This window comes from Hydra vulgaris, chromosome 09, assembly GCF_038396675.1.
Source record: "Hydra vulgaris chromosome 09, alternate assembly HydraT2T_AEP".
NCBI classification, from domain to species: Eukaryota; Metazoa; Cnidaria; class Hydrozoa; order Anthoathecata; family Hydridae; genus Hydra; species Hydra vulgaris.
Window position 1 is genome coordinate 5,232,501 of NC_088928.1, and position 19,521 is coordinate 5,252,021.

Here is a 19,521-nt window from a genome sequence, read left to right on the forward strand (position 1 = left end):
TAAAAATAATTATTTGCATAATCTTAGTAAGATTATTACGTATTTAGAGCTTTGTTACTGTTTTATTAGTTATTTAGAGATTTATTAGCTTTATTTGTTAATATTCTTATTTTGCTAAATGTATCAATTACAACCTTACAGTTTTAAAGCAACGATATGTGAATACACACACACACACAAACACACACACACATACACACACACACACACACACACACACACACACACACACACACACACACACACACACACACACAAACACGTACATACATGCATACATTCATTTATGTAATATGTGTATGTGCATAATTTTGACAGTACTTTTAATACTGTTGAAGATCTAAAATAAATTTAACTTTCACAGGCAATAAGAAAAAATGGCAGCCGATATGATTAGTGAGTTACAACAAGCTCGTGATGCATTAAAACAAAACATAATTGCTGTTGATGAAACTATAAAAAAGCTAACAGGTCGTGACCCTGCAGAGCATACAAGGTATTATTAAAAAGCAAATAGTTTTGAAAATTTTTGATGAAAAAAAGTCTATGAATTTAGTTGATAATAGTTGACAAAAATTGTTTATAAACTATAACAAAAGTATGTAAAATCCTAAAAATTGCTTTAAGCTTAAAAGTCATAAAATCATTATTTATTCCTGGTCCTTAGTGTCCAAGAGCTTCATAAAATGTTAGGAGTATTATGTATTTTGTTTAGAAGAAAATGTCGACGATTTAAAATTTTAGAAATTATTCTTTAATCTGACATAAAATTAATCATTTTATATGAGAACTTAGGGTTCAAAATTTACGATAAAAAATAAATAGTTTCACAACATTGAAAACCATAATCTTTTTTGAAACTTTACATCCCTAACAATAACATTGATTGTATGAAAAAAAAACATTGGTTTAGAAAACATTAAAATGTGTACCAAGTTTTGATAGAAACAGTTTTCAATAAGTCTTGTAATATGTTAACCCCTAATTCAATGTTATGTATTGAGAGGTAACATTATATATAATGGTTTGGTTATAAATGTCTGTTACTTTGGTTAATCACTAGGTCTCAGTTACAAAACTGAGATGTAACACTTTTACATAACAAGATGTACCACTTTAACACAATCTTTATGTATCAAATGGCCGTTACCTCTATGTAACCAAGACATAACATTTTTATGTAATGAGATGTAACAACTTAATGTTGTTACATCTGGAATGAATGGAAATGTTTGGTATTTTATAAATAAATAAATTTAACAAAAAATTTTTTGATTCAAATTATAATATTAATGTATATACGAGGTGACTCATGTGAGAAGGCCTTTGTAAACTAGTTTAGTAGATAATAGTAGTAAATTAAGTAACCTTGTTAAAATTTAAAAAAAAAATTATTTTTAGATCAACAATTACTATATAAATAAGAATTTTGATATAATTTTTTTTCAAAAAGAAATAATTTTTTTGTTTTGTTTTTGAGTTTATGAGTAATAAAAGGTATTTTTCTAAAACTATGGAAAAAGTACCAAGTCTTCGTACTGAATAAAAAGTATTGTATTTGCAATTTTCTGACCTCGGATGTTAAAAAATGTTATTTTTTAATCTTTTAGACTATTGTTTTAATAAAATATTCTTTAGAGTATTCTTTAAGTACAATGAGTATCACTGCACAAAAGAGCAAATTAATCAAATACTTTGATTTTTCAAATAAACTTTTTTTTACACCATTGGCTATTTATTTTGTCAGAATTAATGATAATAATAACTAATTTATAATGAAAATAATAATATTTTTTAAATTAAAATACAGTAAAAATTATGAGGTTGTTAACAAAAAAATATTTCCACTAACTTACAACACTAACATAATTTTATTTAAAACTTAAAATTATTGAACTTTCTTTTGCTTTTTTTTCTCAGAAATATGTTCCAAAGTTTAATTCATTTCATTTATTTGATAAAAAAACTCTTTTTTTTATTTTTATTTTATAGATTTATCTTTCATCTATTCAGATATGGTAGTAACTAAAACTTGTTTTTTTTTTAATTCTTGGTACCTTTTTCTACAAGGTGCCTTATATGGAAAATATATATAAAATAGCGTGGAAAATATCAGTCGTTTAACAGTCAATGACCACTCGAAATGACTAAAGTGTCTTTCTTACCAAATCTTTCTTACTGGTCATGTTTGACCAGATGAAAGAAAATCAGAGTTTTAAAAAACAAGGTTTTACAAATAATCATGATGTAATTTGGGTATTGTTTACGACATGCTAATTTAATTTGCTTCGTTGTCAAACATATGATGTTCACTATTTTTTTTTTTTTTTGCTTCTTTTATTTAGATTACTTTTATTTTACTGGTGCTTAAAAATCTTTTTTTACATTAATGGTTTTTTTATTATTTTATGAAAAACATAATATTTTTAGTTAAACATTTATATATTCTTAGTTAAATACAGCAATTATTATATATTATAATGTATAATAATTGCTGTATTTAACTAAGATTATTTTTTGATTTAGCTGTACTTTTTTTTCTTTAAAGCTTTTTATTTTTTCATAATTTTTTGCTGCAAATGTAATAAATGAATGATTGATTTATAGATAAATTTAAATTTTCTATAAAAGGATTCTTAAATATTTTGTAAAATCTAGTTTATTACAAAACAAATTAGTACTAAGTATCAAGTTTAAATAGTATCTGTGCACAAGTGTTAATAACTTTATTAATAACTAATTAATATTAGCAGTTTTTAAAATTATTTTAATGAGCAGAGATATAAAATTATTTATATCTTTGCTTATTAAAATTAGAGATATAAAATTATTATTTAAAATTTTTGTATGTAACCAGGCTTGGGCAGAAAGGCGTGCAATTTCAAGCCTTATACCACGCAAATATTATTTTGTTTTAAAGATTTGACCATGGCTTTTGTAACAAATGCGCTGAAAAAAATGGTTTTTAATTACGTTGAAAACAAATATTTTTACTAATGTTTTTATATTAGCAAAACGCTTTTAAATAAAGTAACTAATGATTTTAATTAAAGTTTCAATGAAAGTTGTATAAATTTTTATTTATATTATTTAAATAAAGAAGATTTTTTTTTATAATTAAAATAATTTAAAAAAAAAATTATAAAAAATAAAAATTTAATTTTATAAGCGACAACTTTAAACAGCGATGGTCTCTTTAATAAACTCTATATAGGAAACATTAAACAATTTAGTTATTTTTTCTTTTGTTTATGTTACTGTGAAGAATTAAAAATTTTTTTTAACTTTTAAATGTGCACATTTATTAAGCAATTATTAGATGTAAGATTTAAGAAGGGTTTCACATAATATTATATTATTAAAAACATTAGTAAAGATGTAAACATTAGTAAATGACTCGAAGTTATTTATTCCAAATGTAATTTTAATAATCTTATCGTTATAGTTTTTTATTTATTTATTTGTTTTTTATTTATTTTAGTTTTAATTTTATTATCTTTATTTTAGTTTTAGTTATTTTTAATTTATTTTTTTAAATTATTTTTTATGAAGATTTATTTGCTTCTTTTACAATAAGTTTTTTTTTAAGCTTTTTGATAAATAAGTTATGATCATGTCAAGTCGTGGTCAAGTTTTCAAAATCAAATAGTACTTGCGTGGTCATATTATGGTGTGAAATTGCACATCTTCCTGGCCAAGCCTGATGTAACAGGACATTTTCTCTTTTTTTTTATTTTATTTTAATTCAATTTTTTTATAATTCAAACTTTTCATTTATTTTTTCGTAGCTTTTTCTCGCCAATGTGAAGTCATTGCAATGAATTTTATTTTAAATAAATTTAGAATTATTAACTCATTCTATTATCTTCTAATGAGAGTACAGGTCTGAAACTCAGTTTTATGGTTCTGAGGCCCGCTGGTAGTCAGGTTTCCCAAACTCTGTGGTAGCTCTCACAGAGACTGATTCCATTAAAAACTGTAAAATATCAGAGTACTAACAGTGCCATTTTGCGCATAGGTAGTGTCCCTGTTCGTACTTTTAGTGTGTCTTGTCAAGGTCACATTTGAAGGCCTTTTTTATGGCTTAGGGTTTATTAATAGTAATGAGTCAATTGCTTGGACTATTACTGAGTACTATCTATGCTTTGGTTCTTCTTTTTTCAAAACTATAAGACACAAAAAACCATCATCAACAAGTTCTCATCATCATCAACTAATATTCATGGTCTTTGAAGTAACTTTACTTCTGTTGAGTCTTATCTCTTACAAAGTTCAACAGATCTATTTGCTCTTTATGAGACTAATTTAAGTTGTTTCATCTTGTGATCTTAGTATTGATGGTTATCTTCCTTTAATTCGTAAAGACTCCAATAGTCACATGCTTGACCTGGGCATTTACATTCGTAAAAATGTACCCATTTGTTGGAAAACTAGGTTTGAATCCACAGACTGTTCTTTTATGTGCTTTTGTTTGTTTGAACCACTTGACTCTATCACTATTCTCTTAGTTCTTTATCGCTCTCTTTCATCTCAAGACTGCACTCTTTTTAACATTATTATTATTTCAATATTATTTCTGATCAAATTTTATTTTTACCCTTTAACCAATATCATTGTTGTTGGTGACTTAAATGCTCATCACAATGAATGGCTTGGTTTTAGTGTCAGTGACTCTGCAGAGGTTGAAGCCCTTAACTTTTGTCTTTCTCAATCTTTAACACAAATAGTCAACTTTCTGACTCACTCTCCAGACAATTTGAATCATTTACCTTCTCTACTCAACTTATGTCTTGTTTCTGATTCTAGTCAGTGCTCAGTTTCTCCATATTTACCTTTAGGTGCTTCTGATCACAGTTTGATTTCTCTAAAACTATAATCTCACTATTCTGCATCATCAGAATCCCCCTATCATCGTACCTCTTACAACTATGCGGTAGTGGTGTAGTGGTAGAGCGCTCGCTTCATAAGCGAGAGGTTCCGAGTTCGATCCCCACCACGTCCCTGGTAGTACCGCGCTCAACTTGTTTCTCAGCGCAGCGGCCTTGTTCGTCAAAGTTCGTGTTTTGGAGTAATAGAGTTGAGAGAGGGTTATAACCACAATTAAGTAGCCTCCTTATCTGTAGTGGCCTTCTGGGCCTTGGGGAGGTGAAATAACAAAAAAAGAAAAAAAAAAAAACTACCTTAAAGCTGACTGAGACTTTTTCTGTGATTTTTTTTGTGATTGTTATTAGGTAGAAATCTTTCGTCTTCCTGCTGACAAATATGCTTTTTATGTAACTTCTTGAATTCAGGCTGGCATAAAAACTTTTATTGCCTCTCGACTATTTCAAGTCAAGCCTTACTTTTCTCCATTGTTTTTCTCACATTGTGCAGCTGTAATTTCCAATCTTAACCAATACTTCCATATCTATCGCATAAATAATTCTCCAGAAAACAGTTGTCTGTTTACTATTGCTAGAAATCATTGTAAAAAGGGGTTATCTAATGCCAAAGCCTGCTATTCTCAGGTCACAAATCTTGTATTTTATCTCAAAAATTAGGCTTCTGGAAACTTATGGAGAATCTTTAACAGTGTCTATAACAAGGACAAGTATGTTATTCCTCCTATCTTGCATGGTTTAGATTTTGTTACCTCACCTAAAGACAAAGCTGAATTGTTTGCTAAGAACTTTTCATCAATCTCATCTCTTGATTTCACTAATCAAGTCCTACCTGATATAGCAAACAAACAGGTTGATTGGCTGCTTTACATTTGTATCATTTCAGTTTCTGTATCTATAGAGATTTCGTATTTTAGATTTTTTTTAACATTTTGCTTTGACTTTTCTACATCTTGTCATACTTTTCAGTAGCATTTTGCTTAGACTTTTCTACATCTTGTCATACATCAGTGTCATACTATTCAGCCTGCTGGAAAGCAGCATCTGTTATTCTTACAAAAGCATGGTTTTTTAGTCTTTAATTATCAAACACTTTTCTCTTATTTCTCTCTCATTTTTCTCTCAATCTCTCATTTTGAATCTAATAGCATACTTTCTGATATGGATTTAGATCTTCTAGTTCTACTGCTGATCTCACATAAATTCTCACATCTAAGATGGCATTGTTTGCTGATGATACTACAATTTATTCTTGTCTCGATAAGAAGGGGGCATTTGAGCTTGAAAAGGATCTCACTTCTGCTACAGCATGGGGTTCTCAGTGGCTGGTGAACTTTAAGTCAGATAAAACTCAATTTTTTCCGTCTTTTAATTTAAAATAAATTAAAATTTTAAGAACTTTTTCATATACACCTTATAAAGTGAGCTTACAGTAATGACAAGCATGCCAGACTTTATCAAAAGTAATGTCCTTACCACTTTTATTGCGCATTAAATATGCCCAGTAGAACCTCTCTGTTATAATGGTTAACAGCAGTAGAGGGATCAAAATCTATATGGATTGTGAAAGTTATTTAATTAAAGATTTTTTAATATTTACATTTATAATTTTATATTTAATTAAAGGCTTAATAATAGTCATAATGTTAATAATAGTAAGAAGAGTGATAATGCAGTAGTGTAAAGTAAAGTAATTGTAACGCATTGTAAACATAGTTGGACCATCTCTTGCAGCCAACCTCCAACCATTATCACATCGTCGTAATGTTGCTTCTCTTTCTCTTTTCTACAAATACTATAATGGGCACTGCTCTAAAGAGCTAGCGTCTCTTGTGCCATCTACTAAAATTCATTCTCGTGTTACTCGTCATTCAATTAAGTGTCATCCTTTTTCTGTGACTGTTCTTAAGTGCTCTAAAAACGCTTATTTGTCTAGTTTTTTTCCTTGAACATCAGTTCTTTGGAATTTGCTTCCTCCATCTTGCTTTCCTGATTCATATAATTTGCAATCTTTTAATCGTTATCTTGCTTTACAATCTTCATTTTTTCTCTTTCAGTAATTTTAATTAGTGGTTGCTTGCAGCCTTGTTGGAAGCGAAGATGTTTTTTTTTTTTTTTTAAAAAAAAAAAATTATGTTGGCTCAAAAGAGCTATAATTATACTAGTCTATAGCAAAGTAATAAAATACATAAAGTATATATAGTATAATAAAAAATGTGTATGTATATATAAATATATCACATTAAAATAACATTCATCCTCCTCTTAAAAGTGTGTAGGCATATTTATAAGTTAAGTTTTTCTGGTGCTTTAGAAATTCGTGAAGATCTATGAGGAAGAATTTTAATTTGCTCTATAGAATTTATTTTGTTTTTTAGTTCCTTTTCGGAGATTAAAGGAGTTTCATTGCCATTACCATTAGGGGTTGTCATTACCATTAGGGGTTGGCGTTAGTAATCGATGTTAAATTGCTTTAATTAGGTGCACATTATTTGGGCGGTAATACTTGGGTTTTATTTTCTTTCTTGGGTTTTATTGGGCATATTCTTCAATCTCTACATATTTGTTTTACATCTTCTACTTAATAAGAAAGGTTTCTTGATTGAATAAAATGATCAAGGCGAGTAACACCAGGATGGCAAAATGCAGCATGCAAATCATATAATGATTCTGAACTTATTGCTGCACATCTAACACAAGTAAATGTATCTGAACCACTATTACATTGGCCAGGACAATAATCATAAGAATATGGGGACAAGGCTATTCGCCAACTCATTATTGTATCATTCTTTATTTTACTGCTTGATTTATAATCATACATAAATGCCACAGATCATTGGTCAGTGATGAAAATGAAATGTCGACCCAAAAGAAAATGGCGCCAATGATTTATGGCTTCGACTATTGCTCAAGCTTCTTTCTCCACTGATGAATAGTATTGTTCACTCCCTTGAAGGGTTCGTGAATGGAAGGCAACATATCTTCCATCCTGGTTAAGTGTGGCAGATATGGCAAAATCAGAAGCATCAGTCTCCACAGTAAAAGGTATACTCTGATCAATGGTTTGCGTGGAAGATTGAACAAGCTCATTTTTTAATGTGTCAAATGCTGATATTTGCTGCTGATTGAGTGGGAATTGAGTAACAGAGTTCAAAGGTCTAATTTTATCTGAAAACTTTCTTATCCATTTTGCATAGTACAAGAACATTCCAATAATATGCTGTAAAGACTTTGCATTATCAGGTGGGGTAACTTAATGAAAGGAGCAAGTCTCCTTTCATTAAGTTACCAATCCTAAAAAATCTAAGGTCTCAGTTGAAAATACACACTTCTCTTCATTAAATGTAATTCCAGCATGAATGGCAGCTAACTGAAGTAGATTTTCATCATGTTCATTCTGACTATTACCACATATAGTAATGTTATTAATGAAAGGAAAGCAGTCAGTTAGTTTATATGTTCTAACAAAGTCATCTATTTTGCGTTGAAAACATACAGATCTAAATTGTATTTGGTAGTATGCTGAGCAAAGGTTGAGAGTACTATAAATTTTGTATTTAGAAATTATGCTTACAATCGTTTCAATCTTAGGTAGAGGATATGCATTCAATTGGGTATACTTATTAATAGTTTCAGAATAATCAACAACCATACGACATGTAGTCTTTTCATTTACTACTAAGACCTAAGTATGCCAAGGTGAATTACTAGGCTCTATTACTCCTGCTTGGACCAGGCGGTGGATTTCAGATTTAATAAATTCTCTATCTCTTTGAGAATAATTTCTAGATCTAGTGGCAATCGGTCAACAATCTTTTGTGAGATTAGCATACAATTCAGGAGGTTCAGTTTTTATTGTTGTTAAAGCTGCGAATGTTATGGGTGGTCTTTTCCAACCGTATTTAGTGGTAATACTCTCATGCAACTCTTGAAAATCTGTGCGAAGAATAATATCTATACATATGTTATCTAGCACATGCAACTTGGCTTTGTTATAAATTTTGTTTTAAAGAGTTATTGAAGCATAACAATATCCATCTGATTTTGCTGATAAAGAAGCTGATGCCATTCCGATTACACTCTGTTCATAAATAACATTTAAATTGAGTAGAGTCACTAGTTTATTGTTAATAAAACTTTTGTTTGTACTACCACTATCAATTAAAGCTTCTGCTTATATACTTATCATTAATAATGATGTTATGACTGACTCTGAAGAGAGAAGGTTTGCTGATGCTGATATGTTGGCACAGAAGTAATCATCATCAATTTTAGGAATAGCAGTAGAAATATTAGATGATCTGCAGAGAAAATGACCAATCTTTTTACATTTGTAACAGATAGCTTCATGACCAGCACAATTGTTTTGATTTTACCGTAGCAGCTAAGTGATTATTGTGGATTGTTTTTGTAAAGATGATTTGATTTCCTGAATAGAAACAGAGATCAGTATAGTCGATTGTGAGTATAAGTTTGAATTTTGTTGGGCCAAGTCTAAAGATCTAGCTTGGTCAAAGGCTGATGAAAGGTGTAATGTCTTGTTTTCTAGTAAGCGTTGACATATAATGTTTCAGAGTAAGCCATATATAAAGGCATCGCAAATCATTTCAGATTTATATTGCTCAGCACTTACAGCAGTGAACTTACCGTCCTTAGATAAATTTTTAAATTCATTTAGGAATTGATCTATTGATTTACTTGGTTTTTGCCTCTGTATTGACAAAATGTGTCTGGCAAATATTTCATTCTTTGGTTTTATGTAGATAGACTTAAAGGGTTAATAAACAATTTCCAGATTTTTTCAAATTTTGCGCTCAGATACCACTTTTCAGCAGGCAGCAAAATAAGATTCAGTTAAGCACTTGTTAAATAGTTTAGAGTGTATTAAAGTGAGTTAAATGTCTGTGGATTAATATGTTTCTTTGGAATGACAGAAAAAGTTTGGTCATTAGATTTCAGAGATAAATTAAAAAAAGATTTTTGGAAATTGTTCTGGTTTATCTTTAGAAGAGATATGATCAAAAAATATTTAAATGGAAAGATGACATGAAATTTATGCATTAATTATCATCATTTTACTGGGGCAAGTTAAATTACAAAAATGCTGATGCAGCTCAGAGAAGTAAGTTTTGTTGATAAAACTAAATATTCTTTTATGTACTTGTATTACAATCAATGTCATCACTTATAAAACAGAACAACTTAAGCTGAATATTGTTTGGAACTTTCCCTAAAATATATAACAGCCGTAGATGTAGATTGTTGTTTCCAATTGTAGCTTATATTTCATCTTGTATTAAAAGTGCATAATTATTCATTAAATCTTAAATAATACATTCATTGTAACCTAAATTATTTTGAAGCCCCATGGTACAAAACCTTAAAAATCCTATTTTAAAGTTGAGGTATTTAGTTTTAAAATCAATATTAAGTTCCTGAGGGTTGCATACATTTTTGTTTTGGGGGATAGCCTTTATCATTGCCGCAATCTTTTTTACCAAGCATAATTTTAGAAATTTATTTTGTTGATCAACAATCTTGAACCAAAGTTGAAAGAAAGTCAAGGACTTTTTTAGCCTATTTAAAAGTAAAAAAAAAAAAAATCTAAAATTCTAAAATTAATCATCACTTTACTGAGGTGATTTACTATATAGAATGAATGTGAAAATTATAAAAATACCAATGTAGTTTCAATAAGAAACTTTCAAGTTTTCTGCAGTATTTTTTTGAGACCAAAATTTGGGTGTACCAGTTAAGCATGGGCGTTTAATTTTTCTGTCCGGTAAATCCGTTTATTTCCGTCCGTTACGTTATTTCTGTTATTATCATCGTTATTATTAATTTTTTAACGGACCAATATTTTTTTGTTAATTTCTGTTGGTTCTGTTAATTTTCATTAGTTTTATATTAAAAAAATTTTAAGTTGTTTAAAAAAAGTTTCTTTTAATTGACGTTCGGTTGAATGAAAGACAAGAAGCAATTACCATTTGTAGATTTTAATGAAAATTTTGTTAATTTTTTTATTGCAACGGAAATTAACGGTTTTTAACAGACTGCCAAAGGCCCATGCTTAGTAACAGTTAGTATTTAAATTATACTTTGATTACAAAATTAGCAACAGCAAGTTAACAACAAATAAAAGAACAATTTGATATGGCCAAAATAATTTCAGTTACAAATTTCAAGTTACCAACTATTTTTTATTTGATTTTTTAAAACTCATTGTTTTGTAATAATAAACTTAGTAAATATAACCATGCTTTTAGTTCTTTTTTAGAAAAACCACTCTCCAATTCTTTGTAACAACTCTAATTTAAATTTTTAGGACAATTTATAATTGAAAATAAAATAATTAAATTGGGATTTTTGTAATTCAACTCACGCAATAAAATGATGAATGTTCACATTGTAGATGTTTTTTTTTTACTTTAAAATATTTTCAGTTGATTCAAAATAATCCTCATTCCAAAATAATTAAAGGTACATATTTTCATTCTTTCTGTTTCCGACAGAACAGAAACAAGGGTTGGAATTATTTTTTAAAATGATGGATTTGTGTTGATTCAAGTTAACGTTAAAATATTTATATCTTTGAAACCAGTCAGAATTAAGTGATGAAATTTTGTGGGTAATTATAACTTATTAAAGTTGGTGTAAAATCAGCAAAATGATTTTAGATTAAGTTTTCTCAAAAAGTTGGATTTGTTCACATAAAGTTTTTCCTTTTCTGAGTGCTAGCATAGAGTTTTGGAAACTTACTACCAGCTGACCTAGTAGTAGCATCAGCTGTAGCATTAGGAGCAGTAGTATTAGTAGTAGTAGTAGTAGTAGTAGTAGTAGTAGTAGTAGTAGTAGTAGTAGTAGTAGTAGTAGTAGTAGTAGTAGTAGTAGTAGTAGTAGTAGTAGTAGTAGTAGTAGTAATAGTAGTGATAAGCTGTGACTGGTTTTTAAAAACCAGTAAGTGGAATTGAACCCACTGAGACAGCATTGTTAATTTTTATCAAGTTCCACTAATCCTACAGCCATAGATCAAGCTTAGTAGTGATTTTACAGGCTATTCGTTCGGAAAAATGGTCAACCGTCCTCATTAACCGTTGGTTAACCGACTATCTGTTTTTGAATGAAGTCGTTATTTTTTGGTAATAGTGTACACATGCATTGTATGTATTATGATAAAGTAATTATTTTATTATATGTTTTGTTGTTTATCATAATGCATAATAAATAAACTGTTTTTCTTAAATTTACTGAAAATAATATATTACACTAGGCTTGGTCAGGAAAGGCCTGCGATTGCACTCTAATCTTGACCACTCATACAAATTTAGTTGCGGCATTGATGTTTTGAGAACATTCTTGCTTCAGTATGTTTCCATGTTTGTCCGCATAACAATTAATTTTTAAAATATACGCTAAAAAATTAACTTCACAACTTTTTTTATATTGATTTTTATATAGATAATTTTTTTTTATAAAAATATTTCTTTATTAGTGAATTTTTTAAAAGCATTTGCTACTATTTGATTATTTGAAAAATTACTTGATTAGTAAAGAATAAAGTTATGAAGTTAATTTTAAGCGTGTATTTTAAAAACTAATTGTTATGCGGAAAAACATGGAAACATACTTAAGCAAGAATGTTCTCAAAACATCATGTTGCAGAAAGAATATTCGTGAGCACTAAAAACCTACTAAATCTACAAACAAAGAAATTCTATTGCTTAAAAAAATACGCTGACTAAGCGATTTAAAGTTCCAGAGTATTCTGAAGAATTTTTCTTAAAAGTTGTATTATTGATATTTAATAAGTTTGTCAATGTCAAACTTTACAAAGTTGCACAAAAGATCATAAAAAACATAAATTAATGTAATACATTTATAATGTACACATTGTTCAATCATCGCTGAAAAACTTTGCTGTAACGCACATTTTTTACAATAAAATTTGGATGACATTACACTGAAAACTAATTGAAATTTTGAATAGTAAACTTCATTGAAAGCCTAATAAATTAACTAATAAATTTGTATAACTTTTTAACACGTTTCATTTAACAACAAGAAATGCAAAGTGCTGAAAACAATTGTTTTTATAAATAATAACTATTCCAAACTCATTACAAATATAATAAGAATTTTTTTTTAAAACTAATTACTTACCTAAATTCTTATATGCTTCTACAAGTTAAGTTTACCGTTGAAATACTAAAGCCACTCAAGGGTGTAATAATCGATTTTATATAATGTTATTTCTTATATTTAATAATAATTTTATTATTGTTATTTAATAATATTTTATATAATAATAAATCTTGTTTTATGTCCTTGTGCTGCTTTATTTTAGAACTAAATTTAAAGTTTTTTTCTCTCATGTTTTTCTTAACTTTGTAAAGTGATTTTTTATAACTAGACAATATGGCTCTTATTTATTACTTTTGTAGAGAAATAATTAAACTTTAAGAACAAAAAAATTATGTGTCTAAAATAAAAATTAATGTACAAAAAAGAATATTAATCCTTTATTGCGAAGCATACTCGAAAGTTACTACCAGCGGCTTGCGGTAAAAATTTAACAAAAATCAAAAGCCACTGTCAGCTTGCTTGCAGTTGTGTCAAGTCTAAATTTAAGTATTTATTTTTTCATTTTTAAGTGTTTTTTTTTTTTTTGAATCATCTTTTGTATTTTAATATAAATTTGTAAATATTAAGACAAATTCGAAAAATTTAAAAGCCGGTTTTTATTATTCGAATATCAATATTTGATATTTAAAAGGAAATCCGGATATCCGACTATCCGGTTAACCGGCGAAATCACTAAAGCTTAGCCTCAAAAACATCCAATTATTCTGAAGATGCTATATGGTTAGTTAATATATTCCAAATAGGAGCAACTTTGTTGAATAGGAAATTTTGTCTAGGCTGATATTTAGTTATTTCACTGTCATATTTACAGATATTTCCTCCATTAGATTGGAATGCTTTCGACTTTTTTTTATTAGTTTAACTTCATTTTTTATTTTTTTTTTGTTTAACTTCAATTTTTCATTAGTTTAACTTGAAATTTTTTTATTAGTTTAACTTCTTTTAAACCATTATTTATTTGATATACTTGGATTAAATCACCTCTCATTCTTTGCATATAAAGATCTGTAATCTTTAGACATTTAAATCTTTTGTCATATGTCAAATTCCTCAACAAAGGAACAGTTTTTGTAGATTGATGTTGCACACTTTCTAAAGCTTTAATTTCATCTTTAAAGTAAGGAGACCAAATGGGCATTGCGAATTCAATAAGGGGCCATAAAAATATTATATACAATAATTTAAGCATATGAATGTCAATTTTAGAAAAAGTACTTTTCAACAACCCCATTATTCTACTTGCTTTTGAGGTACAAGCCGTTATATAATCTTTCCATTTCAAATTTGAAAAAAATAAAACTCCAAGATCTCTTTCTATGTTTGTTTTTCTGAGTGATTTCCTGTCGATAGAGTATTCATACTTATTACTTTTTTTTTACCTAAATATATAACTACACATTTATCAGCTTTAAATTCAACAAGTTACACCTTTGACCATTCAACAGCTTTATTTAAATCTAATTGCAATAACTCAGCATCATATCTATCTTTGACCTGACTAATTAACTTTGTATCATCCGCATAAAGTTTCAAGTTAGGTCAAAATGTTCTGCTAGGTCGACAATGAATATTACTAAGAAAATTGGCCTAATTACTGATACTTGTCACATGTTGCTTGCAATATCTCTCCACTCAGAAACTACTTCACCTTATACGACTTGTTGTCTTCTATCTTTAATATAAGTTTCAAGCCATTTTAGCAGCTTATCAGTGATCCCATACCCTTTTAGTTTATGTATCAATCTGCGATGAGGTACTGTATCAAAAGCCTTCACAAAGTCCAAGTATATGATATATACTGGATAACTAAGGCTAAGTTAATATGAGATATAATTTAAAGTTTCAAGCAAATTTGAGCTGCATGACTTATTTCTTACAAATCCATGTTAGAAAAAAGGCGAAACAAAATTATTTTCAACCATATATTTCATAACCTCAGAACTAATAAACTAAATTTTATAGCTGTACCCTCACCAGAAAATAATAGAGTTAATAGAAGAAATAGCCACTACTAGAGAAGCAAAAGCAACAACCCATGAGTAGAATCAAGAAGATTCAATGTTCGTCATTCTAAGAAGTAAATGTAACACAGGTTTACATCTATACCAGCTTATTAGACAAAAGAGGGTTGTGAAGTAGGTCAACAGAGATTTTCTGTTTACCCTTAAAGTTTTTGCCTAGGAGGCCTTCTATAAAACAGTAGTCAAATACAGTTAGCATCAGCCCTAGATGAGTATTTTGATTGACACACCATCTCTAGTTTTTACTCAACCAAGAAACCTCAAGGCAAGAAATCATTTAGGTTAGTTAACTTTACCTAGCTTTTGTCTTCTTTCCTTTGAATCCTACAAGGCAGTAGGACATGATGCAGGTTGTACTGGATTGCATGTTGCCAGTAGCAGGGTGATCATGGTGATCCTAATCCTGATCTAAAGAATAATTTTAAATTATATACAATATACTTAATATATAAATATATAAATACACTTAAATTCTATACCGGGGAAGGAATTTGATGTTACACTTTACATACTTTTCATGATAAGTTTTTTGGAAGGTATCATTGAATCTGAATACTGTCTAAACATTGAAATTAAGCGAAATGCTTAAAGGCGTTCAGGATATCTACAAATTTATGCTTGATATTACTTTGCTCAATGTTTCTACTTTGGTCTAATGGTTTGTGTTTCATGGTAAAAAACTTGTTTAATCTTTCCTGTGTACACACTGAATACATGGATGATTCTACTCACCATATACATTAAAGTCAACTGCAACTACTTAAAAGTCAACTGCAACTATTAAAGTCAACTGCAACTGCATTAAAGTCAACTGCAACTGCTCCAGCAACATTGCAACTGCTCTGGCAAATCTTAGTGATAACTATAATGTTGCATTCAGTTCTTAGATAACTGAATTTGATTCACACACATCCTACTCTAAGTTGATTAAAAATTTATCTGTTGAATTAAAATTTATTTAAAAAAATATATTAAATATTAAAAGTGATAATGAAACTAAATGAAACTAATGAAAGCGAAAAAATAAGAGCTAGTAAAAAACAAAAAAGTCTTAAGTATTAACTAAATAAATTATTTCAAGCAAAATATTGTTTTTATATAAAAATGTTATTAGAGCTCAGCTAATGATAAAAGCCAAGTCATGTTTGTTTTTTGCAGACAAAGCTATCATCTTTTGTTTTTTCCTGACATAATTTATTTTTGTCTGACTCGTCATTATTTTATTTTACAACTTTTTTTCTGACTTAATAGCAATTAGGGGTAAACATCAAGAACATTAAACATTTAAAATTTACTCCCCTTATTGTGGCTTTCTGTTTCATATAATTTTTTATTTTTATCTCTTCTGTTTACTGTTTTTATGTTTCTTACCTCCATTATTTTTGATTGTTCTGTGTGATTATTTGATTGACATCTTTATACTATTTAGCTACAACTAATATCAGGTTTGAGGCAAATCCAACTTAAAAATTAAACTATAAAATTATTACGTTGTATTTTAAAAACATAAAATATCCAAATGAGTATGCAAATGAATTATAATTTTAAAAAAAAAAAATTATAAAAATTGTTTTTATTTTACCAAGTATAAAGACAATACAATCTTTTAATTTTAAATTTTTATTAATTTATGACCACTAATATCATGGTTTTAAAAAAAGTGGAAATTTAGGTGTGCTTTTGTACTTAAAGGTATCAATATACATAAATACATAAATGCATACATACATAAATACATACATACATACATACATACATACATACATACATACATACATACATACATACATACATACATACATACATACATACATACATACATACACATGTATATATAGGTACTTATGAAGTCTAGGGATATGTATTTAGATCCACAGGAAGAAGAATACAACTAAAGAGAAATTCATATGGTGATAAATTCGGCAACCATCAACCTCCTGCGAAGTTAGCAAACACTGAAAGAAGGAGGTATTTTTATGTTTGTAAAAGTTATTCTTATTCTAAGGAATCAAAAATTTTTACAATAACATAATATAATAATGTAAATATAATAACATTACATTCTTCATAGCATAAAAAGTTATTATTATATAAGGCCTATTCAAAAAAAAAAAAAAAATTTAGGCAGAGGTACCCTTCTGGCTAAATTGTTCTAAAGAGATCTGTCAATTGAATTTTTTAGGACTAAATCCAATATATAATAACGGGTGATGCAGAAGTTATCGGACAAAATAAAAACATCAATAACTTATTTATAAATAAAAAAACAAACTACTATTATATTTTTTTTAAATAAAGCATTTATCTTTTAATAAAAATATATTATTTTTTATATGAAAAAACACCACCATCTGCAATTGATCTCAATTTTGCTCTGACGCCTTTCATATGCGACTGTAAAAAGTTTAAATCAATTTCTTGTAGTTTTAGTTTAATGCGATCAATCAAAACTTGCTCTGTTGAAGCTTGCCAATCTCCCTCGTAAACCTTCTGTGCCAAATGTCCCCAAAAATTTTCAATTGGTCGTGCTTGAGGCACATTTGGGGGATTGGATTCTTTATCAACGTAATAGACATATTGGTCCATCCAATTTAGAGAATCTTTAGAATAATGAGAACTTGCTAAATCTGGCCAAAATAAATAGTTAAAGTCTCCATGATACTTGTGAATAAATGGAAGAAGTCGTTTTTCTAAACATTCATTAATATAGATTGATGAATTGATCGCTACAGCCTTGGAAGTGCAAAACAATGGCTTGGACATACCACGGTCAGATATGGCTATCCACATGAATAATTTTTTTGGAAATTTCTCTTTTTCTATAAAACGAACACTTTCTGGGCATGTCTTTTTGTTGTTTGTGTAGTATCCAGAATTTCCAGGCATGTTGTCCCCTGCAAAACAAAAGTATTTTTCGTCATCGATGACTAGAAGCGATTTGGTTAACTAAGAAGAGAGTTGGTTAACTAGTTTCCTGCTTCTTTTCTTTGCCTTTATTTGTTGTTCTATAGTGTATTTTGGAGTCTTTTCACGTTTTCTATATTTAATATTCATTTTTTTTAACTGACGACCAATTGTCGATTGATTTACACCGAATTTAATGCCTATTTTTCTCTGACTGACCCCTTTTCGATTGTTGACAAGTCTTGTTAATTGGGCTTTCTTTTCTCTAGTCCAGGATGTCGGATGACCAGGGTGCTTTCTATCAGAAAACGATTGAACAGTTTCAAGTCTTTTTAGGTTATCATTTATTGTACTTCGAGCAAATCCTTCCTTTTCAAAATGATTTACGATTTTTTTTTTTTTTTATATTAGGTTTATTTTTAAAAAACATTTTTAGTCGCTTTCAAAAAGATTCTCATTCAGCTGCATTTAACCTCATTTTAAATAATTGTGTTTCAAATAATAAAGTTTATATTTTATAGAATGTTTATGCCTACGCATAAAACCACAAAAACTAATTATTATGCTCAAATAATGAAATTAGGATTTGTCCGATAACTTCCGCATCACCCGTTATATTGAATTATATAATGAATTATAGGAATAAGGTCTAGGAATATAAAATGAGCAGGGATTATATTTTATCCAAAAATATTTCTGAAATCCTAAATATTTCTTTAAAATTTCATTTTTTCTAGAATCCAAAAAAAAAATTTTTTCATCAAATAGTTAAACAGTAAAGCTATTGTCCATCAATTACTCTAAATTATATTTAGTTAGGTTAGGCATTATTTGAATGCATGTATAACTAATTTTTTCTTATTTGTATGTGTATATTTATTATTAATTATTTTGACTATTTCATCTAAAAATCTAGTTTAATATAATTTAATAATTTTTTAAATATAAATTATATTAATTTATTAATTCTTTTTAAATGAGTATTAAAATACTTTTCTTTTATGTAAAAGAATGCAAAACCTAAATCCTCAGTTGATGTATGTACATTCCATTGTGACTACAGGCCTTGTTATTTTATTGTTGATTTTATTGCATAATGGAAAAGTGTTATGTAAGTTAATGTAACTTTACTCAATATTCATATTTACATTGTTAAAAGTTAAATTACGTCAGTTGTGTATTTTAAAGTACCGCATTGTAATTAAATTTAATTTGAAACCATGTTAAAAATTATTTTTAGTCTTAATATCTTTAGATTAAACAATATTGTTATTAAAAAAAATTTCATACTATTTTACAGTTTTTTAGAGTGGTTTAAAAATAAAAAAGTAAAAAGTCGAAAAGTTAAAAAAATCTATTAACAATTTTTTTTTTAATCATTTTTGGTCTAACAAAATCTTTGCCAACTATTTATAAAATAGTTAATCGTTTCTAATCAACTTTCATTTGTGATGATGGAAAAACTTTTGCTAAAAGACAATTTCAAAATTAAAAAAATTATTTTTTTATAAATTTGTTATTACTAAAAAATTTGTTAGTTTACTTCAAAAAAAATTTTTTATTTTTTTATA

The 19,521-nt window shown here is 28.0% G+C and overlaps 1 protein-coding gene across 1 annotated transcript in view; it reads left to right on the top strand.

Moving 5' to 3' along the window:
* The first annotated feature begins 341 nt into the window (after positions 1–341).
* Positions 342–19,521, top strand: part of LOC100207301 (pinin) — a 39,823-nt gene continuing 20,643 nt past the window's right edge. Inside the window, exons 1-2 of the mRNA XM_065804577.1 lie at positions 342–496; positions 16,916–17,014. Coding sequence (XP_065660649.1) covers positions 378–496; positions 16,916–17,014 — 218 coding nt within the window. The 5' untranslated portion in view covers positions 342–377. The remainder of the gene's footprint in view (positions 497–16,915; positions 17,015–19,521) is intronic.